Below are 20,620 nucleotides of genomic sequence, written 5' to 3'. Positions count from 1 at the left end.
GTAAAGCTTGTACGTCATAGAGCTCTGGTGAACCTGAAGTCCTTAGCCTCCTGCAGCACATGGTATTGTAGTTACTGTCATCTTTGGGGCTGGCCCTGAACTCCTCCCTTAGATTCCCCCAATGCTCCAGAGGGCACTATTACATCTGTCAAATATCACCCTTTGCCACCATCCAGTGGCCAGTTCTAATAAAATCCCTTCATGTCTGGAGCGGCTTCTGCCATCATCACATGGCACTGTTCATCAGTGTAGGGGTCACAGGCATTTTCTCACTGGAGCTCTAAAGTATCCCGGGCAATTTGATTGCCCACGACCACCCCGACTTACTGCAGGATACGTATATTGCTGTCATCACAATAAAAATAGCAACCTCTTGGTAGAACTTTTCAATTTGTACAAAGCGTCATGGAGATAATCTCATTTGCTAAAGCAAGGAACAAGGCACAATAGGCTTAGATTCTGGCTTTTGATTGAGCCCATGTAAATGCAAAAGGATTCAGCTACTTTGAAAAACACTTAGAAAGATCCAAAGATCTTTGGGCAAAAGACATGAAGAGAAATCTCACAGAGGAAGACATGGACATGGCCAACATGCACATGAGAAAATGCTCTGCATCACTTGCCATCAGGGAAATACAAATCAAAACCACAATGAGATACCACCTCACACCAGTGAGAATGGGGAAAATTAACAAGGCAGGAAACCACAAATGTTGGAGAGGATGTGGAGAAATGGGAACCCTCTTACACTGTTGGTGGGAATGTGAACTGGTGCAGCCACTCTGGAAAACTGTGTGGAGGTTCCTCAAAGAGTTAAAAATAGACTTGCCCTACGACCCAGCAATTGCACTGTTGGGGATTTACCCCAAAGATTCAGATGCAGTGAAACGTCGGGACACCTGCACCCCGATGTTTCTATCAGCAATGGCCACAATAGCCAAACTGTGGAAGGAGCCTCGGTGTCCATCGAAAGATGAATGGATAAAGAAGATGTGGTTTATGTATACAATGGAATATTCCTCAGCCATCAGAAATGACAAGTACCCACCATTTTCTTCGACGTGGATGGAACTGGAGGGTATTATGCTGAGTGAAGTAAGTCAATCGGAGAAGGACAAACAGTGTATGTTCTCATTCATTTGGGGAATATAAATAATAGTGAAAGGGAATATAAAGGAAGGGAAAAGAAATGTTGGGAAATATCAGGAAGGGAGACAGAACATAAAGACTCCTAACTCGGGGAAACGAACTAGGGGTGGTGGATGGGGAGGAGGGCGGGTGTTGGAGGGGAATGGGTGACGGGCACTGAGGTGGACACTTGACGGGATGAGCACTGGGTGTTTTTCTGTATGTTGGTAAATTGAACACCAATAAAAATTAATTTAAAAAATTTAAAAAAAAAGAAAGATTCAAAGAAAGTTAAACACAAAGTTATCTTATGACCTAGCAATTCCATTCCTACATAGATACGCAAGAGAACTGAAGCACGAGTCCACACAAAATTGTGTGCTTGGATATTCACAGCAGTGTTTCATGATACCTTGAATGCGGAAACAACCCAAGTGTACATCAACAGATGGGTAAACAAAATGTCGTACTATGTCCTACAATGACCTACTACTCATGCATACAAAGGGAATGAACTAAACACTTAAGATAAAGAAAAAGAAGGAGGTATTGATACTTGCTTCCACATGGATCAAACTTTCAAATATTGTGCTAAGTTAAAGTCCCCAAAACAGGCAAATGCACAGACATAGAAAGAAGATCAGTTACTGCCAGAATTTGTGGGTAAAAGGGAATGATTTCTAATGGCTATGGAAGTCATTTAAGTCATTCCTTAAAAGGGAATAACTCTTTCTGGGGTAATGAAAATATTCTGGAGTCAGACAGTGGTGATGGTTTTGCAATCCTGTGAATATACTAAAATCACAAAATTACATATTTTAATGGGGTGGATTTAGTTATGTGAATTATACCTAAATAAAAATATTACTAATAAAAAATGAAGTTTGTTCTCCTATCGGGGTCTAAGAATGAGATGCCGTCTCCTACTCAAAAACTTGAATTTAGGTCATTTGGGAGTGTGTGGATGGGTTGCCTTTAAAGGCAGGAACAACAATGCTGTTATAGCCGCATTTCTTTTTTATTTGTTTTAAAGATTTTATTTATTTATTCATGAGAGTTACAGAAAGAGGCAGTGACATAGGCAGAGGGAGAAGCAGACTCCCTTCAGAGTGGTGAGCCCGATGTGGGACTCGATTCAAGGACCCCAGGATCATGACCTGAGCCGAAGGCAGACGCTCAACCATTGAGCCACCCAGGTACCCTACCCACATTTCAAGAGTGCTAAGCCACAGCCTCTAAGGCATAGGGGGAATCCAGTCATTGACTATAAGATTCCCCCTTCAAGAAACGACTTGCTACTCTGCCTTAAATATTGCGATTAGCTGATAGTCTCTATAAGCTTCTATGGGAGATGTCTTTACGATATAGCGAAAGTCACAATCTTCTAAGGATGGAGACTGGTCAGTGACTAAGCAATGAGTTGTAGCCAGGGCCACACACTTCTCAAAGTGAGGACCAGCTAGTGACTGAAAAATCCAGTGGTGCACATTTGGCATACCTATAGTCAGATCATTCAAGAAAAGACAAGTGTCAAGTTATTCAAATCAAGAATGAAAGAGTAGACAATATACAAATAAAAAGGATTAGATGGAAATACTATGCATAACTGTATGCTGAGAAAGGAGATGGCATGTATAAAATGTAGAGTTTCCTAGAAGACACAGAGAACCAACACTGACTCAAGAAGCAAGTCGGAATAGACCTATATAACAAGTAAAAAAATTGAATTACTGATCAGACACCTTGCTTTTTTTTTTTTTTTTTTGTTAATCAAACCCCTTTCTACAAAAAGAACACTTGGGACCACATGGCTTCACTAGTAAATTATGCTTTATAAACTTTTAAAACTCCTCTTGGGTATGTTGTGACGAGTAACAGGTAAAGTAGTTGGAATGGTGTCTGGCACAGAGAGACTGCTTGCTTCGTATTAACTATAATTATAAAAAGTCTGTTGACTATATGGCTGAACAAATTAGTGGGGTGACAAGACGGAGGCAAAAGCCACTGTGAGTGTCTGTGCTGCCTATTATTACAAGAGGCTGGGGCATGGCAGTTTGGAGAGGTCTGATCAGAATCCAAAGAGCCAGGACATAAAAGGACAGAAGGCTGGGGTGGCAGGCTGAAGGATAGGCAAAGAGTAGTTAGCCCTGGGAAAGGGCCTAGAAAGCAGGAGTCAGGGAGGACCAGAGAGCAGCCTTTGGGGGAAGGAAGTTTCGTAACAGGAGTTAAAAAAGGCGTCCTCCCTGAAATCCTAAGTGGTTGGGAATATCCCTAACCCATCTAAGAGATAAGCAAACTAAGGAAACATGAGTTTAGGTAATTGTTGGTTTGTAACCTTTCCGGGAAATTCCTGGGTATAATCTGAAACTGGGTCCCCTATATGGAGGGCAGGGAGAGATCAAAGAAAGATGCAGGCCACTCCAGATCGGGAGGTAGCAGGTTTAATAAACAAGGGAACTTATATATGAGGCTTGTCTTGGGTGGCTGCAGAATGAGTCGATCTCTACATCTGCCCTCCAGAATCCTAAGAGTTTATCCAGAAGCCGTAACTGGGTTCAGTCACGACTACCATCCAGATGGTCACAACACCACACTGTATCTCGGGGCTACGTCCTTGGCAGCTTCTGGGAGCAGGGAAAGTAAGCAGAATGCACAGTCCAAAGACAGGGGAGGAGGTGAGGAACCTCCCATCACTGGGGTCCAGCTCACGAGTGAACTGGAAGTCATGCCCTCGGTGACGTCATCCAATAGTAATTGTACCAAGACCCCAATGAGAATTGGTGGAGAGAGTCATAATGAAATAAAATACACTGGACACAAAGGTGATGAATATTCAAAGCTCATGACATCTTAATTCCTTTGCAATAGTTTCCAATTATCTATTCTCTTCAGGTAATTCACATATATGCAAATGGTGGAAATATTAAATGCAATGGACTGAGGAGCAGTGAAGCAGCAGAAGCTGTGAACAAAGCAGAAGATAGAGGAGAAAGAAAACACGTACGGGCCAGAGGGCAAAATATGTGATTTGGTAGAAAGCTGCATGGAAATAGAAGAAGGTTCAAGATATGAAATCAAAAAAATTTTGTCATGAAGGTCCCTCGAGAGGTTGGCAGAGCTTTGAACCAGGGCACAGAGGCAGGATTACTGCCAACAGGTTAGGGGCAGCTCCTTCTCTGAGACAGGCAGGAAGGAGGAAAGGTGGCTTGGGATGGGAGTGGGAAGCTTGGAGCTTAGAGCCCATGATCGACTGACTGAAGTTCCAAAGTTCCCTAAGAGGAAACATTCATAAATCATACATTTATTTTTTAAAGATTCTATTTATTTAAATGGGAGACGAGAGAGAGAGAGAGAGAGAGAGAGAGAGAGAGAGGGAGAGAGAGAAGCAGGCCCCATGCAAGGAGGCCAATGTGGGACTCGGTCCCGGGACTCTGGGTTCATGCCCTGGGCCGAAGGCAGGCTCTAAACTGCTGAGCCACCCAGGGATCCCCAAATCACACATTTAAAGATTAAGCGACGATGCTGTAAGAAATTGCATTACTGGGGCGCCTGGGTGACTCAGTCGATTGAGCGTCTGAGTATTGATTTTGGCTCAGGTCATGATTCGGGGGTTGTGGGATCAAGCCCTGTGTCAGGCTGCAGTGCTGGGTGTGGAGCCTGCTTGGAATTCTCTCTCTCCCTTTCCCTCTGCCCCTACCCCCACTCATGTTCTCCCATTCTCTCTCACTCTCAAATAAATAAATAAATAAATCTTAAAAGGAAAAAGAAAGAGATTTTCTTACTAAATCCTAGAGAAGCAACGAAGAACAGCAATGTTTTGCGAGCCCCATCTCTGCAAAAAGTCATTGTAGGGGCAGTGTGACAGTATTTCCAAATTGGACACGGCCACCACAACCTCGTCTTACAGAGACAGTGCAGCAGAATCATGGAGAACTTCATCATTGCTTGGGGCAAGTGTTAAGATGAAGGAGAGACTCTGCACTGCCCCCTAAGAGCCACGTTCCTCTTCCTCCATAATCTCAAGCCTTCCCTTTCAGCTTCCTGTAAGTTAAATGTCGCCATCGGACTAAGCTCTGGCCAAGGAGACACTGGTGTCATGAAAGTGTCTCGGGAAAACATGCGGCAGCCTTCCTGGAAGAGCCTGTGGCCTGTGCCCTTTAACCTGCTTCTTCAGTTGCTCCTCACTCCTCTTGGCTGGGACGCTTACAGGATGGCTGGAGCTGGAACAGCAGCTTGGACCAGGAGGGAACCTTGGGATCCCTGCCGATGTACGGTGGAGGAAAGAAGCCGGGCAGTCCGGGTGGCTCAGGCTTTTAGGGCCACCTTCAGGCCAGGTTGTGATCCCAGAGATCCAGGATCAAGTCCCACATCGGGCTCCCGGCATGGAGCCTGCTTCTACCTCTGCCTGTGTCTCTGCCTCTCCCTCTCCCCCTCCCTCTACCTCGCTCTCTCTCCGTGTGTGTGTGTGTGTGTGTGTGTGTGTGTGTGTGTGTATTTGTCTCTCGTGAATAGATGGATGAAATCTTAAAGAGAAAACAAAGCAATAAGCCAGAGGGACTCAGCAATCCAAAGCACTCGGTGGGCAAACAGAACGAGCAAAGCAGCCCTGAGCTATCTACCTGTGGCTTCCGCCTGAGAGAGAAATGACCCTTCCTGGTCTGTGAGCCGCTGTCTGTGGTCCCCGCTAATCACGGCTATACCCCTTCTTAGCGGACCCAGAAAACAACTATCCCAGGCCACTAAGGGCTCCCAGGGCCCGACGGGTGAACAGACTTTCTGTTTCCAGCCCAGACAGAGGAACACTGACCACATTTTGAAAGCCTCGCAGTGACTTGAGGGAGTGAAAGGCGTGGAGTCAACAGTGAGGCTGGGTCAAATGTGACGCAAAGGGGGTCCTGTCCCAGGGAGACCAGCGTGTCTACTGCCCTTGCCAGAGACCGTGTTACACCACCAGACCACGGGGGTGCTAAGCCTCTGACCTCCGCTCTTCTCCCCTGCCCTCTCTTTCTGTCCTGCCGCACTGACAACACTCTAAAGTCCCGGGGCGCCTGGGGGCTCAGCAGTTGAGCGTGTGCCTTTGGCTCAGGGGGTAACCCCAGGGTCCCGGGGTTGGGTCCTGCATCAGGGCCCCGGCGAGTAGCCTGCGTCCTCCTCTGCCTGTGTCTCCGCCTGTCTTTCAGGAATGAATAAGATCTTAGGATACTAAACCAACCCCTAGAGTCCTGAGGAGGAGAGATCAGCCTTCCTTCTTTTCTGTGCCCGGTGCCTGACTCTGAGCCTTACCTCCCCCAGTGGCTCACAAGTTACTGAGGAAGGGAAACATGATGCTGACAGAGACCAGGAGGATTCCAACCACGTAGGTGACAGTCTCCTTTCAGAATACTCCTCCTCACGTTTAACCTACACCACGTTGTGCTTCGGAAGTTTGCTTGCGTGTGCGACAGCTGCAGCTCACCTGGGATTCCGATCCGAGACAGGGCAGCAGAATTGGCAGCCACGCGGCTTCTCCATGCGCGTAATGCCTGCCGGGAGGCTCAAGGCAAGTACGGAGAGCGCTGGTCTCCCTAAGGCCGCCGCGACACACCTGCCCATTACTCTGCAGTGCGGTGTCAGGAGCGCCGCCACCCCCCCAACTCGCGGGGTCCCCATCAGCCACCGTGCGTGCGACCTGCCTGGAAGGCACACCGACGGACAGTGGTTGGGGCCAGTCTCGGATCACCACATTGCGGCAAAGAGCAACGGCGCGGGCGGGCCGAGGTTCTGCCCCGACCCACCTGCTTCGGGGACTCAGATCTCCCGTGGACTACTGCAAGGCATGAGTTCGTCCTTGAGGCGGGGTTGGAAGGAAGAGAAGGCGCATAGTCCACCTCAGAGCCCAAGGCTGGGACACAGGGTCGTGCTGTGTTCGGGTGCCACTCTGAAAACCGCAGGGGGGGCGGGGGGAGGCAGCTATGGCCTGGAGAGCTGGGCAGGGCTCTGTCTCTCTGAGCAGACTTCCACCCATCTTCTAATCAGGTGCCACAAACGTTCTGCAGACCTCGTCGGCGGGCGAGCACAGACGTCCTCAAAACACGAGAACGAAGCCAGGTGGCCCCTACGGAGACCAAACGTACAGGTCAAAGCACAGGAGATACAAAGAGGCTACTACTTTATGAGCTTTGCCCACGGGCCCGGCCCTTGGATAGATATGCCCATGTCAAGGTGTGGGATGGGAGGAAGGGGAAATCAAGGTGGCAATGCCAGCAGCCTGGTAACGCTGGCATCCGGGAGCCCAGGTCTGTCCAGTGGCACCCACTGAGTTTGAATGACACCAGGGGCCTCGTACACTGCTAGGCTAGACAGTACAGTATTAGCTTTGGTCCCCCCTCCTCTTCCCTACCCGCCTCAGTCCCTGTGTCTCCACCTCACTCAGTCATCAGGGTCCACCAATTCTACCTCAGAAACATCTCTAGCTCTCTTCCTCCCTTGGGCACTGTCTGCATTCAGGCCCTGATCATTCCTTGCCTTCTAACTGGTCTCCTCTCTCAGGCTCTTGCAATCCCTCCTCCACACTCCCACTGGGGAACTATCTAAAAGCACTGGCAGGACCACTGAGATAGGGTTTGGACTTTTCATAGGTAAGGGGAAGACGTCTCCAGTGGAAGACCAGCCCACATGAACCGTGACTCTGTGCGGGGACTCTGTTACTCTCCAGAGGACCCCAACAGGGCTTGCATGCTGCCACCCTGAGAGGGAGTCAGAAGCCAAGAAGTGGTCAATGAAGCAAGCGAAGCTTCCGTTTCTGGAAGCCCCCAGAAATGCGGGCTTCTTTCCTCCTCTGTCCTCTATGCAAATGCTCAGTGCTTTCCGACTCTTGAAAATAGTGTTTCCACTTCATACATACCACCTTTCCTCAGAGGGTCTCACAAAAGGAGCTCAAAACCGTTTCCTCACAGACTCTTGAGCCACATCCCTGTCTGAGCAATGCCCACGCAGGGGCGCAGGAAGGGAGGAGACCGGGTTCTGGCCCTTCCTTGGGAGGTTTTCATGTCGCATCTGAATTCCTTCCTGGCTCCCTGAAATCCCAGGTAGAACCCCAATGAATAAGAAGAAAAGTAACAGCATCTCGTATGTGGGAGAGAAAGGGGGTGGGGAGTGACAAAGAAAGGCAGAACGCAGAAGAACCGAATGGTTGACCATGGCTATTACCCCCTCTGCGAGAGTGAGCATGGGGCTAGAATGATCCCTCCATTCACTTCTGGGCTGTATGGGTTTTTTCTTTCTTTCTTTCTTTCTTTTGCAAGAAGGTATAGCTATTTAGGGCTTAGGTAATAGCAAAAAGCAATCTCTTAATAACGTCAAGTATCATGAATACTGGTGAAAAGAGTAGTGAAGAATTTTGACAGGTAGTATACTAGTACCGAACTGTATGGCTTCACGTTTATGAGGAATCTAAAGAACAAAACCAATGAATAAACCAAGAAACAACCAAGATGGACTCATAAAAACAGAGGACAAACTGGTGGTCACCAGAGGGGAAGGATGTGGGAGACAGTAGAAATGGGCGAAGGGGTTGAAGAGGTACAACTTTCTAGTTACGAAACAAATGAGTCACAGAGATGAAAAGTGCAGGATAGGGAATACAGTCGATAATACTCTAATAACCACGCATGGCAACAGAAGGGGACCACACTTACCATGGTGAGAGCACTGAGTGACTCACAGAAATGTCGAACCGCTACGTCGTACACCCGAAAGAATATAACATGGCATGTCAACGGCATTTCATAACACAAAAGAACTCAAACCCCCGAGATAGTACTGAACATTTATATTGGATATAATATAGACTAATATTATATTTGTTTCTCCAAAACAAGTCTGAGACGCTGTGCGTCTCAAATTGAAAGATATTGAAAGGAAAAGATTTTTAATGATACGTTTTCAATTGAAGTTTCTTATATCTTGATTGTGGTGATAGTTACATGGTTTAATGTCAAAAGTCAGAACTGCACAATAAAAAATGGTGATAGTCAATTATGTCTCTCAATTACGTCTCCAAAAATTAGTAAAACAATAAGTACCGCCGGAAGGTTAATTGTTCACGAGCAACTACCACTTCTAATTGAGGATTTCTGGAGTATAAATAAGCCTGTTGATCAGCTTACATACAGTATTTCATGGTGAGCTTGATAGTGTCATCAATACCATTTTACAGATGAAAGAACAGATGCTCAGAGATGGAATTTGCCCACCCATGTGACTGCTAAGAAGCTGATCTGGGATTTGAGTTCCCGACCATGTGACATCCCACCCCTGAACCACCCTCTAAATGCCCATCAACATGGCCCACGTGAGATGGTGCACTCCATCCCTCGGGGCTGTGTTTGCTGCCGACGCCCTTGGCCTCTCTGGGGAGAATCTGCAGTGAATTCATTGCAACTGTGTATTCAGGGGTCATCTTCACGTCCAAAGGCAGTAACCTTGCACTCCCTGCCCACACTTCCACCACCCTGTCCCAAAGCAGCCTTGGTGGCTAATGCTGCAGTTGTCTGCCTGGTCAAGTCCTGACTAACCACCTGCCCCCAGATGGACCAGCCCCATCTAAATGAAAACCGGAAGCAGTTGGGTCCACCTAACAAGGCCTGGCCTGTATTCCCTCCACATCCACAGGCTGGGCTATGGTGTGCTCTCCCATCTCCAGGGCAGCGCCCCACCCCAACACCAGTTGCCTTTTTTGGGCCCAAACATCGTTCCAGGAAACTCAGGGAACAGGAGTGACATGTCAAATTATTATTTGCTTGCTGGTTTGTAGGCTCAAGCCAGCCAGGTGTCCTGCCTGTGGGAGGGAGGAAAACACCTCTGTGCCAGGACAGGTAAGGGCAGCAGGGACTCAGCAGGCACTGGGCTGCAGGAGACCTGTTGGCCATCGAAAGTCCCTGCACTGTCCTTCTGTCACCCACTGCTCAGACACAAAACCCAAGGGGCGAGTGGGGACGTGAGCAGTACAGTGAGCCTGGTCACTGGCACCTGCCAGGAGCTAGAGAGGGGTACTGGGGGACGGGGTTGGGGTTGGGGTCCTGGGGAACAGCACAGGATCAGCAGAAGAGTGTGAGCCAGAAGAGTGTGAGCTCAGGAGAAGGCCCTCCTGAGGGGGCACAGGGTCTGGGGAGAATTGTGCTCAGTTTGAGGAGGGGCTGGGAATAGGGTAGGGCAGCGGGGCACTCCTGTGTCTGGAGAAAGCTGCAGGGTCTGAGGTCAGAAGAGGAGGTGGGATGGAGGGGTGCAGGGTAAAGTGCAGTGAGCAGATTTCTGGGAGAGGGGCAGGGGAGAGGGTTCCCAGGAGGGGAACGGGATCTGGGGAAAGGGCACCGGACCAGGAGAGAGCACCAGAGTCTTGGGCGGGGCACAGGGTCCTGGGGATTTGAAGAGGACCTGGGAGGGAGGTGGGGAGGGCGATGTGATCCAGGAACAGCCTGCAGAAGGGCAGGGGTTCCTGGAGAAGGGCTTGGGGCTTGGGGCAGGAGCGTGGGGTGAGAGACAGGGCTTGGCATTGGGACAACTGACCGGATCCAGGGAAGGACTCGGGTCTAGGGAAGGAGTACAGTATCCAAGCAGGGCACACACAGAGCGTGGGGAGGGACGTGGAATTGGGACAGGGGTTGAGGACCCAGGACGGGAAGAAACAGAGTCCAGAGTAGAAGCTCGGGGTCCTGGGGAGGGACTCAGATTCCTGAGGAGCATGAGGAGCATTCCTAAGGTCGCAGGTGTAGGACCTTAGGGGACTGAGTCAGCCCTTCACCTGCTTCAGATGTAGTCCTTGTCCACTTCCCGGCAAATGTACCACAGGATCACATAGAGGATGAGCAGGATCACGAAGAGGAACAGAGCCACGAAGACGGCCTTGGTCACGGGGGAGAACAGGTCTTGCATGGTCCAGCCAAGGGGGTGCCCCATGGCCCTGAAGGGGGGACCAGGACCAGAGCAGCGCCAGCTACCAGCTGCACCTGCACAGGCAGGGAGGCCTGGCAGGGAGGAAACTTCCTGGCAGCAGCAGCGCCTGTGCAGCACCCCAAGGCCCAGGGCCAAAGGCTTGGCCAGTGCAGGCTAGCGCACACAGAAGTCTCGGTTTCCCCTAGCAGACACCCTTTGGGACGGGTGGGCCAGTCGGAATTAAAGGAGCTAAGGGCCGAAAGAGGACTGGCAGGAACTGGAAGGGCACCTCCAGAGTGGGCTCGGCATCTCCTTGAGGACCCGAGGCTGCAAAGAAGGGTAGGGTATCCGCCGTTTGCCCCAGAGTGTCCCTAAAAGACGATTCCCCTCCTCTCTCCAGCACTTCGGGAACAAACCGATCAGGGAGGTCACAAGCTAGCCCCACCCACACGTCCACACCCTGCCCACTGTAGCTTCTGATGTGCTGAATAAAGGGGCCTTGTGTCTTCAATGGTCAGGAGTCATCAGGCAGGATTTCTTGCGTGGAGACTTTGTAGAAAGTCCCATTACTGAGCCCGTGCTAGAAGCCAGAGTTTCTCCGTCCCTTCTGAGCACGATTCCCTCCGCTCTTCAGGAGAAACTTTTTCAGGTCTGAATAACAAATACCAGCTTACAGCCAAAAGGGAATGAACCTTTCTATTCCCCCCTCCACCCCCTTCCTGAAAGCTCTGTTCTTGGTTTTCTCCTGCTCTCCAGGTGCTTTCTCAGGTGGAGACAGGCAAATAAATAATCTGTGACTTCTGTACTCTGCGCACTCGATCTAGCCTAGTGTAGCAGGTGGGGGACGTGGCATTTTACAAATGGAAACGTCAGAAACAGGAGCGTCAGATTTGAGGATACGAGCTGCACAGGCCAGATCCCCTGTCGCTCCCACAGCTGCCAACCTGAGAGGTAGCAGTGACTGTGGGGAGAGCATTGCCGTCGGAAGGGCCAAGACCACTGTCGCTTTTGGGATGTCGGATGCGATCTCGCTGTTGTGAGAGTGGATGTCTCCGAACAGGGCGAGCTCAGTTCAAGCAGGGGTTATTTTTCCTTGGTCTCCGCTGTCATATTCCTGGATCCCTCGCTGCTTTCCTGAGTCAATTTACCTTGATTTTCTGGACTGAATCTTTTCCCATTTAGATAGCCACTGCCCTTCCTCCGCATCAGGCCAGTCCAGGGACAATCCACATTGTTAGGTATTAAGTGCCCACTGTGTACAGGGAAACAAGAGGCTGCGGCAGGCAAAGTGGCGATTGCTATCACAGAATGTAGGATTCGAGTCTAGTGGAGTCCAAAGAAAAGCACGCGAACGCCTAGGGCAGACGCACCCCAAAAGAGGTGTGCAGATGAGAGGTGGAAGGGTGAGATTGGGTCTCCGTGGCAGAACAGGGGAAGGCTCCATGGAAGAGGTAGCCATCGGAGACAGAGGGGGAAGGTCGCCGCAGGTGGAAAAAAATGTCCAAGCAAAATATAAGTGCAGAGGGCCGTCCTATTTGGAAGTGGTGATGGGGCCCTCTGTGGCCAGGACCCAGGGTGCATGGGACAGAGCATGGCGAAAGGATCACTGGAGTGCCATCCTGGAGGGGGCCAAGTGGGTTATACACATGAAGGAAGGTGTTCAACTGTGGCAGAAACATTGAGCCAGCGGGGGCCAAGTGTTGTCAGTGCTTCTAATGTTTGAGAGAGCTCAAGCTGTCATTCCAGACTTTGATGTGGCATCTCCCAATTTTAAATGCTGGTGATCATTGTGGAAATGATAAGGTATCCAGTCTTTATCTCCCACACTGGCATGCCCCTTCCCTGTTTCCCCACATGGGACTCTCTCTGCTTTTCCTTGCCCTCTGCATTCCGGGGCCATGCGGTGCCCGGCAGAGGTGGCATTTGTGCGTAACAGGTGGCAGATGGGAAGGAGTGGATGGAGGAACGCCTGGGTGGCTCGGTAGTTGAGCATCTGCCTTTGGCTCAGGGCGGGATCCTGGGGTCCTGGGATCGAGTCCCCCACAGGGCTCCCTGCAGGAAGCCTGCTTCTCCCTCTGCCTGTGTCTCTGCCTCCCTCTGTGCGTGCCTCTCAGGAATACAGAAATAAAATATTTAAAAAAATATTCCGTTTGTTTTCCTTTGGATATATTCCCTACAATGGAGTTGCTGGGTGGTACGGGAGTTGTATTCTTTCTAAAAGTCTGAATGGCTGAAGTCTGGGAATTGAGAGGCCATGACTCTTTGACTTCGTGATTCGCTTTCGTTGACTTGGTCTAGAACTTTTCTGGTTTTGTATATCAAGTGACAATTTACCGGGCTTTCTATCTATTTCACTTGTCAGAACAGCATGATCAACTAGCCAGCACACAGATCTGCACATGTCAGACTATTCTGATAGCTGCCTTGACGCTTCTGTCCAGTACCATAACCACCCTCACCTGGCCTTCAGCACTTGGGGGCTGCCCCTTGACCCCTGCCACCTGAGGAGTCCTATGCATTTAGGTTTCCCAACTCAGTGACTGCATGTCCCACCTTAAAGTCTGGGCTGTGGAGAAGAACAATCACAGAGCCCTTCAAGGATGCTGGGGTTCCCCCCACAAATTTATTTCTCACAGCTGTGGTGAAAGGCATGTCCATTGCACCTTCCCAGTGTGTGAATAGGTCCTAGATGACAATCCCCATGGGGCTTTGTGTCCCTTCCTCTATATTAAACCAAGGCAGTCCTTGCATTTCCAACTCACTCATTATAGGCCACCTTTCGGTCCAGGTTTCAGCCCACGAACTATTAGAACTTTCTAACTACCAAAGCTGCAACATTACATGCAGTCGATTTCTCCTCCAGTTAATTAATTTCTATTCCTCAATTGTTGAATATTTTAATTCTGAAGGGTGTTGGATTTTGTCAAGGGCTTCTTCAGTTGTTGTTTTTTTTTTTTTTTTTTTAAAGATGATCATGTGTCTTCCCTCCTTCATTCTGTGGATATACCCCATTTGATTGCTTTTCATGTGTTGAAACAATCCTGCTGGTAGTCAGCAAAGGGGAAATTTAGGTGGGCTCAGTTTTCACTGAAGCCCCAAGCTAGAAGCTCCAGGTTCCTTAAAGTGGTCCAACCTCTGACTCATAGGCCTGAGGGAGTCAAGGTAGGGAGGGTAACAAGGCTCCAGGTAGACAGGGATAAACCCCATTCCATTATGATGTAAAATCCTTTTTTTATATATAAATTTATTTTTTATTGGTGTTCAGATTGCAAACATATAGAATAACACCCAGTGCTCATCCCGTCAAGTGCCCACCTCAGTGCCCTTCACCCAGACACTCCCAATCCCCCGTCCACCTCCTCTTCCATCACCCCTAGTTCGGACAAACATTATATGGTCTCATTCATTTGGGGAATATAAAACATAGTGAAAGGGAATAAAGGGGAAAAGAGAAAAAATGAGTGTTTAATATCAGTAAAATCCTTTTTATACGCTACTGGATTCAATTAGAGAGGATTTTGTTGAGGATATTTGCATTTATACTCATAAAAAAATATTGATCTATACTTTCTTTTCCTGTGATACCTTTTTCTGGGTTAGTTTTTGGGGTAGTTCTGGCATCATATAATGAGTTAGGAAGTGTTCTCTTTTCATCTTTCTGTAAACACTTCATGGGATTCACCGGTGAAGCCGTATGGTTTGAAGCTTCTCTGGTGGAAGTGTTTGGTGACTAATTCAATATCTTGTGTTGTAGGTCCATTCGGTTTTTCTACTTCTTTTTGAGCTAATTTTTCTACTTTGTATCTTGGACGTTTGTTCTAGGACTTCGTCCATTTTTTCATCCTAGCTAATTTCTCGCTATGCTGTTTGTAGACTCTCTTAGCCTTCTTTTCTTGTAAGGTCATTAGTAACGTCTCTCTTTCATCCCTGAATCTGAACATTTTGGCGGTTTTCTCATTACTTTCATGGAAGAGGGATATTAGGAGGTTATTTCTTTGACATTTTGCTGATGTCATTGCTTGTGTAATTGCTTATGTGGCTGTTAAATGCATTTGGAAAGCCCTCAAATCATCATAGGTAACTCTCCTTGGGAGACTGATTGCAATGTTTTCCAGTGAATGATCTGATTCATCTCATAAGTTATTCCATAGAATTTGTCTGACTTTGAAATACCAAATTTTTACCAATATCTAAATGTGTATTATATCTCAGGCGTTGAAGTGAAGATAACCTTGAAAGCTCACTGCTCCAAGGAATGGACATACACTGTTCTGTGACATGGAACAAACTTTTCAGGCAGACAATAAATGTACTGCTGAGGATCTGGTGGGGTTTTACCTATATTTTCATAAGCAGAACTATATTCTTAGCTCACAAAGGTTTTGTAACAGGGTCGTTGTCACAAGGTGAACTGTCCTGATATGACTGGCGTGGGGAAACCAGACAGACCCTCCAAGGACAGAGCAAGGAACAACAGATGAACGTATGTCTCTTTAGGGATGGCTGATGGCCTGGTAGGTAGGCAGCATTCCGTTATAAGACAGTCAATTGACAGTTTGGATTCTGGAATTTGGTAGTCAACCTCAAGTGTTTCAAGGTACGAACTCAAGGTGGGGAATAATGGGGACATGGGAAGATTGAAGAGACGCCTAGGACTTGGATCACAGCTGGGTGGCAGGACCCTCCACCGAAGGGACTTGGGAAGGTGTCTACTCCCTAGGACACTAGTCGGCAACGGGAAAATCAGGTAGGCTCTGTTTTCACTGAAGCCCTGAGCAAGGACCTCCAGGTTCCTCAATGTGGGCTGCCTCTGACTCGTTGGTGAGATGGAGCCAAGGTCAGGAGGGTACTATGGCTCCAGGTGGACAGGTTTCATGGCTGTAGCGCAGGGAACATCATTACCTATACTGCAGGACTTAGTCAGAACTTGGGGATGTGCTTGGAGTTACATTTATGCTATAGACACAGGAGGCCGTAACATCTCTTCCCTCCCACAGCTGTCTCTTCCGATCCACCAAAGAAACCTCAGGCTCCGAAAGCTGCTGGGAGAGCCGCGAGTGAGCACAGAGGGACACAGATCCTCCAGGCTGAGAGTCTCCTGCCTGAGAACAAGCTGCCGTTTGTTACAGGAGGGACAGGGGCACCGACGGACTCACCCAGGAGAGGAGGGAGGGTTTAATGCGGGGGGCGGCAGATGTGTCTCGGCCTGGCCCCACTGACGCCCAGCACCCCAGTACCACCGGTCCCTGGGTCCCGGCAGCCTGCTGTCTCCGGGAGAGAGGAGGATCATCTGGAGTGGCAAAGCCTTCCCTGCTTGGTGTGTGACAAAGGTGGGGCAGTCCACCCTTTTTGCTCCCTGCAGCTGTTCAATCAACCGATTCTTCCATTTACATGCTACCGTGTCTATCGTACTTGAGATGTGGTCCAGGACACAGGAACTCCCAGCCAGCGTGCACATGGCCTCGGGCAGCCACAGGAGGCCGAAGATCTCTAATGAATCCTCAGGTACAGCCTGAATGGACAGAGTTTAGAGTGAAACACGGACACCCTGGAGACTCGACCTCTGGCTGGGGGCCACAGACCCGTTTGTTACAGCTGAGGAGCCTGCTGAGAGGATTCTCGAGTCCTGAGACAGTCTACCCTGAAATGAGCACTTTGGTGGTCCCGAGGCATCGCCCGGTGACACCAGGGGCTGAGGACCGCTTACGTTGTTATAAAATGCCCTGTGATTTCTGGCTAGCTCCCCCTGGCTGGCTCTGCACCAACTCAGGTGGCATTTCAGCCCAGGGTTTTCACCCGCTGGTGACGGAATGTGCCTTACTAGAAGTCAGTGGCCACAGACTATTTAGGACTTGCTTTAGGCAAAATGCTCTCAAGTCTGGAGACACAGAAATCTCCGGAGGTCATCCAGTGCCAAGCCAGAATCGAGTTGGGGAGGAGTTGGCCGTGCAAGAGGGGGAGAATGTGCTAGAGAGGCTTCTCTGCCTGGCCACCTCTTACTGATCCTCCCAGCTGCACAGCCCGAAGAAGGATCTCGGAGCTCATACCCTGGGCACTGGTCAGGACTGGTGTCCCTGCTATGTTAGTCAAGTGATGTACGCCCGGTGTGAGGCCAGTGCCCCCACCCCCGTCACGGAGAGCCCAGGACCTTCCTGGGAGTCAGTGGCGGGGTGCGGAGGGAGGACCTGTGCAGGCCGAGTGATTCACGGAGAAGGCGGCCTCTGCATCCTCCTCCTCAGTCTGCAGGGTGTAGGCGGGGCACCCGGCCAGGCCACGCACCTGAGGAGCAGTCGGCCATGTGCCTTCCGGGGACCCACAGTGGGTGGTGCGGAAGGGTCCCCGTGGAGGACCTCGCTGCCCTAGCTAGGACCCTGCTAAGAGGAGCACGTGGCCTCGGCCTTGACCCTGGTCAACCAGCGGGGCGTGTGCTCCTTGCTGGAAAGCCTGAAACTTGATGAGGCGCAGAAGGCCCAGGGGCCCAGAGGCCCAAGGAATGAGCTGTGAGCCACTCAGTCAGCATGTGCATGTGTGGGTGCGGGGCAGCCGCGTCCCCGGATGGGGGGCAGAGGGCCCGCGAGTATTCGGCTCGATCGTCAGGCGCGTTCTGTAAAGCAGTGGGCGACCCTGTGGGCCCCAAAGGGTGGCGAGCAGCCAGGTGGCCCGTGCGGCCGGCCCTTTATCATGTCACTGGCTGGCTGTTGGTGATGTCACCCCCAAGTGTCCTGAGCCCTTTTGTGCTGTCCCAGGCAGCCCTGCCGTCAGCGGGGACTGCTGGCCATTCCACACTGTCCTGTGTACAGAGAGGAAGGACGGGCCACTGCTCAGGATGGCTTGCGAGGAGGACGGCCATCCGACGGGCCCAGGGCCGGGCCAGCACAGGGAGCCACCTCTGCCGGAAGCCGTGGTTCCCGCCGCCAGCTCGCAGAGCAGTGCTCTTGCAGCAGAGTCGCCCCGACCGGGCCCCTGGCGGCCGAGGACCCCAGCTTCAGGCTGCTCCTGGAGGAGAACACGTTCCAAGCCTTGGCCCAAGAGCCTCTGCTCAAGAGGCCCCGCACCGTGGAGGACGTGCTGTCGGTGGCAGGCGGCAACCTGCTCTGTCTGCCCTTTCCCAAGAAGCTGTGGAGGCTCGTCAACAGCAGCCGGTTCACGTCCATCTGGTGGGAGAAGGACGGGACGAGCATCGGCCTCAACGAGGAGCTGTTTCAGAAGGAGATTCTGGAGCAGGACGGGCCCGACAAGGTGTTTGAGACCGACTGCACGAAGAGCTTCATCCGGCAACTGAACCTCTATGGATTCAGCCAACTGGACCAGGACGTGCACACGTCCGTCTGCCTCAGCAGCTACTTCACCAGGGGAGTGGGACTGGGGGCGGTCCGTGTCCTGAGCAAGGTAACCGTACCCCTCGGGCCCTGCCAAGCAGAGCCGTGGGCACTGGGGCGCTGGGGCCAGGGACGGGGGGCTGGAAACCCCGGGACCACCGCCAGGGAATCAGGGCCCGTGTCCCCTAGGGGCCGAGGGGCGGGGCCGGGGAGCGAGCCCTGGATGAGGTCCCAGGACAGTGCCCAGTGGGTGGGGCGTTGTGTTCAGATACCCCATGAGGGACATGTGTGACCTGGAGCAGATGCAGGAGAGGGAGAGTGGGCAAGGAAGGAGGCCCCCAGGGTTCTCCCCAGGAGACACTATCCCCCCTTGCCCCACCTTTCCCATTTCTTTGTTTCTCATTCGGTTTGGTGTCCCTGTGAGACGAGGGGCACCGGTTCAACTGGCTGTGCCCATGGCTTCGCAACCCCTGGGGGTGGAGGGCCACCCCAAGTGCCACCCGGCCCTTCCACCCCTCACTCCCAGCAGCCCCGGCCTCCTGCCCTCCTGTGGGGGTCCACCACGCAAGGTCCTTGGGGGCTGTGCACACCCACCCCAGTCCTGTAGCTCCGAGTCAGAGCTCTGTGGGGGCCGGGTCCTCTGGCCAGGGCAGTGCCATCCCCGAGCACCGTGGGCAGCCAGCCGAGGGTGGAACGATGGGCCCCGGAGGCCGAGAGCCAGGGACACCCAGCCAGGGATAGTCGGATGGCCCCGACGCTCCTTCAGGAAGCCGTGACCCCTCTCCCCCGTGGGCTTGTCCGCATCCCCAGCGCAGGTGGCTCTTGTCCTCCGCCAAGGGCACTGGGGCTTTCAAGTCAGCGAATGAGGCCTAGGCAGAGCAGGGGCACACCTTCCCTTTGGGGCTGCGACCTCTGGAGAGGGAGGCCCTGGGACCCCTGGCTCAGAGCCCGGAGGCACCCAGAGTGGCCTTGCCGGTGCCCCGGGCCCTGTTATGACCTGGAGTTTCTGTTCCCCTTTCCATTTGGAACCTCAGTTACAGTTCTACAGCAGCCCTCTCTTCCGGAAGGACTGCCCCCACCTGCTGAAGAAGAGGAGAGTGGGCGTGAAGGTGGCCCAAAGGCAGGAGGAGGACAAGGCTGAAGGGCTGGGAAGCCCAGCGGAGGCAGATCCCGCCAGCGGGCACCAGAGGAGCTCCTGTCCCTGCGGAGCACCAGCAGGAGCAGCAACAGGAGCTGGCAGGCGGCCAGGAGCATCGCTGACCCTCTGCCCGGGACAGGAGCAAGTCTGCCCCTCCCGCCCCGGTCAAGAGTGAGTCCGCCCCTCCCGCCATCCTCGGGGCGGCTGCTGAGCGCCCCCCTGACCCATCGCGGTGCTGAGTACCAGCCCTAGGACACTGGTGCGCCCGTGGCTCTCGTGGCTGACGTGGCCGTACCCGTGGCGGTGCCCCGCCCTTGCCGGTGCTGTGCCTCGCCCTGCGGCCCCTGCATATGTACCCTCATCCACCGCCGCCCGTGGACCTGGCTGCCGTACCCCCTGTGCTGCTGCACCTTCCTCCCTTGTGTTCCCCGGGATGATGCCTCTGTGCCACCCGTGGGTGCCTGTCGAGGCTGCAGGGCCCGTCGACCCCATGCCCTCCATTCCTCCTCCCTGGCCCCGTTCCCCTACTGCCCGGTCTGCCACTGTTTCCTGGGATACCTGGCACCTATGGCTGGACGTCCAGAATGCCCCTACAGCGCTCCCTACCGCAGCTAGAGGGCTCGCACCTCGGGCGGGGCAATAAACCGGACGGTGACCAGGCCATTGTCTGCTGAAGCCAGGTGCTCCCGGCCTCTGGGACGTTTCTTCTCGAGCAGCTGGGAGGCCTCAGCTCCGTCTGCTGCCCTGGGTGAAGATGGAGCACAGCCTGCCGCTGCCGTGTGCAGGAGCCCTGTGTGCACTTAGGTGCCCGGGGTCCCGCCTCTGCTCCTACAGAGGAGCACTGGGCAGGCACGAGAACTGAGCATCGGGGACCCAGGGGTAACCGGGGCCTTGTGCTCCTGCCCAGCGGGCCCATTTCCCTCTCCGGTGGGGGCCTGGGTCCCACGGGGCATTCGCGTTCCCCACACCAGGAGGTCAGTTCTCCCCAGGGCAGAGGGCTCAAAGGCGGCCCCTCAGTATGCAGCGCCCAGGTACGGATGGGGACAGGCGCCCCCAGGGCCCTCCAACGTTGCTGTGCAGGGGTGCTCGTGGGTGCCCGGACGGCAGCATCTACGCTTGGCTT

At 52.2% G+C, this 20,620-nt stretch overlaps 1 protein-coding gene across 1 annotated transcript; it reads left to right on the top strand.

The window, feature by feature from the left end:
- The first annotated feature begins 17,558 nt into the window (after positions 1-17,558).
- On the top strand, positions 17,559-19,672 carry LOC140596130 (heat shock transcription factor, X-linked-like). The gene is made up of 3 exons (XM_072743522.1): positions 17,559-17,680; positions 17,787-18,429; positions 19,394-19,672. The coding sequence occupies exons 1-3, from the start codon at positions 17,559-17,561 to the stop codon at positions 19,670-19,672; spliced, it is 1,044 nt and encodes a 347-aa protein (XP_072599623.1).
- Positions 19,673-20,620: the final 948 nt, after the last annotated feature.

Source organism: Vulpes vulpes, chromosome X, assembly GCF_048418805.1.
Source record: "Vulpes vulpes isolate BD-2025 chromosome X, VulVul3, whole genome shotgun sequence".
In the NCBI taxonomy this organism is placed as follows: domain Eukaryota; kingdom Metazoa; phylum Chordata; class Mammalia; order Carnivora; family Canidae; genus Vulpes; species Vulpes vulpes.
Note: the sequence above shows the minus strand (reverse complement) of the source record. Positions and strands in the feature narration are given on the sequence as shown.

Coding starts and splice junctions, on each gene's coding strand:
- LOC140596130 (XM_072743522.1), top strand. CDS start 17,559: ATGTGCATGTGTGGGTGCGGGGCAGCCGCGTCCCCGGATGGGGGGCAG. Junction 17,681..17,786: donor GACCCTGTGGGCCCCAAAGG/GTGGCGAGCAGC, acceptor GTGCTGTCCCAG/GCAGCCCTGCCGTCAGCGGG. Junction 18,430..19,393: donor CGGTCCGTGTCCTGAGCAAG/GTAACCGTACCC, acceptor TTGGAACCTCAG/TTACAGTTCTACAGCAGCCC.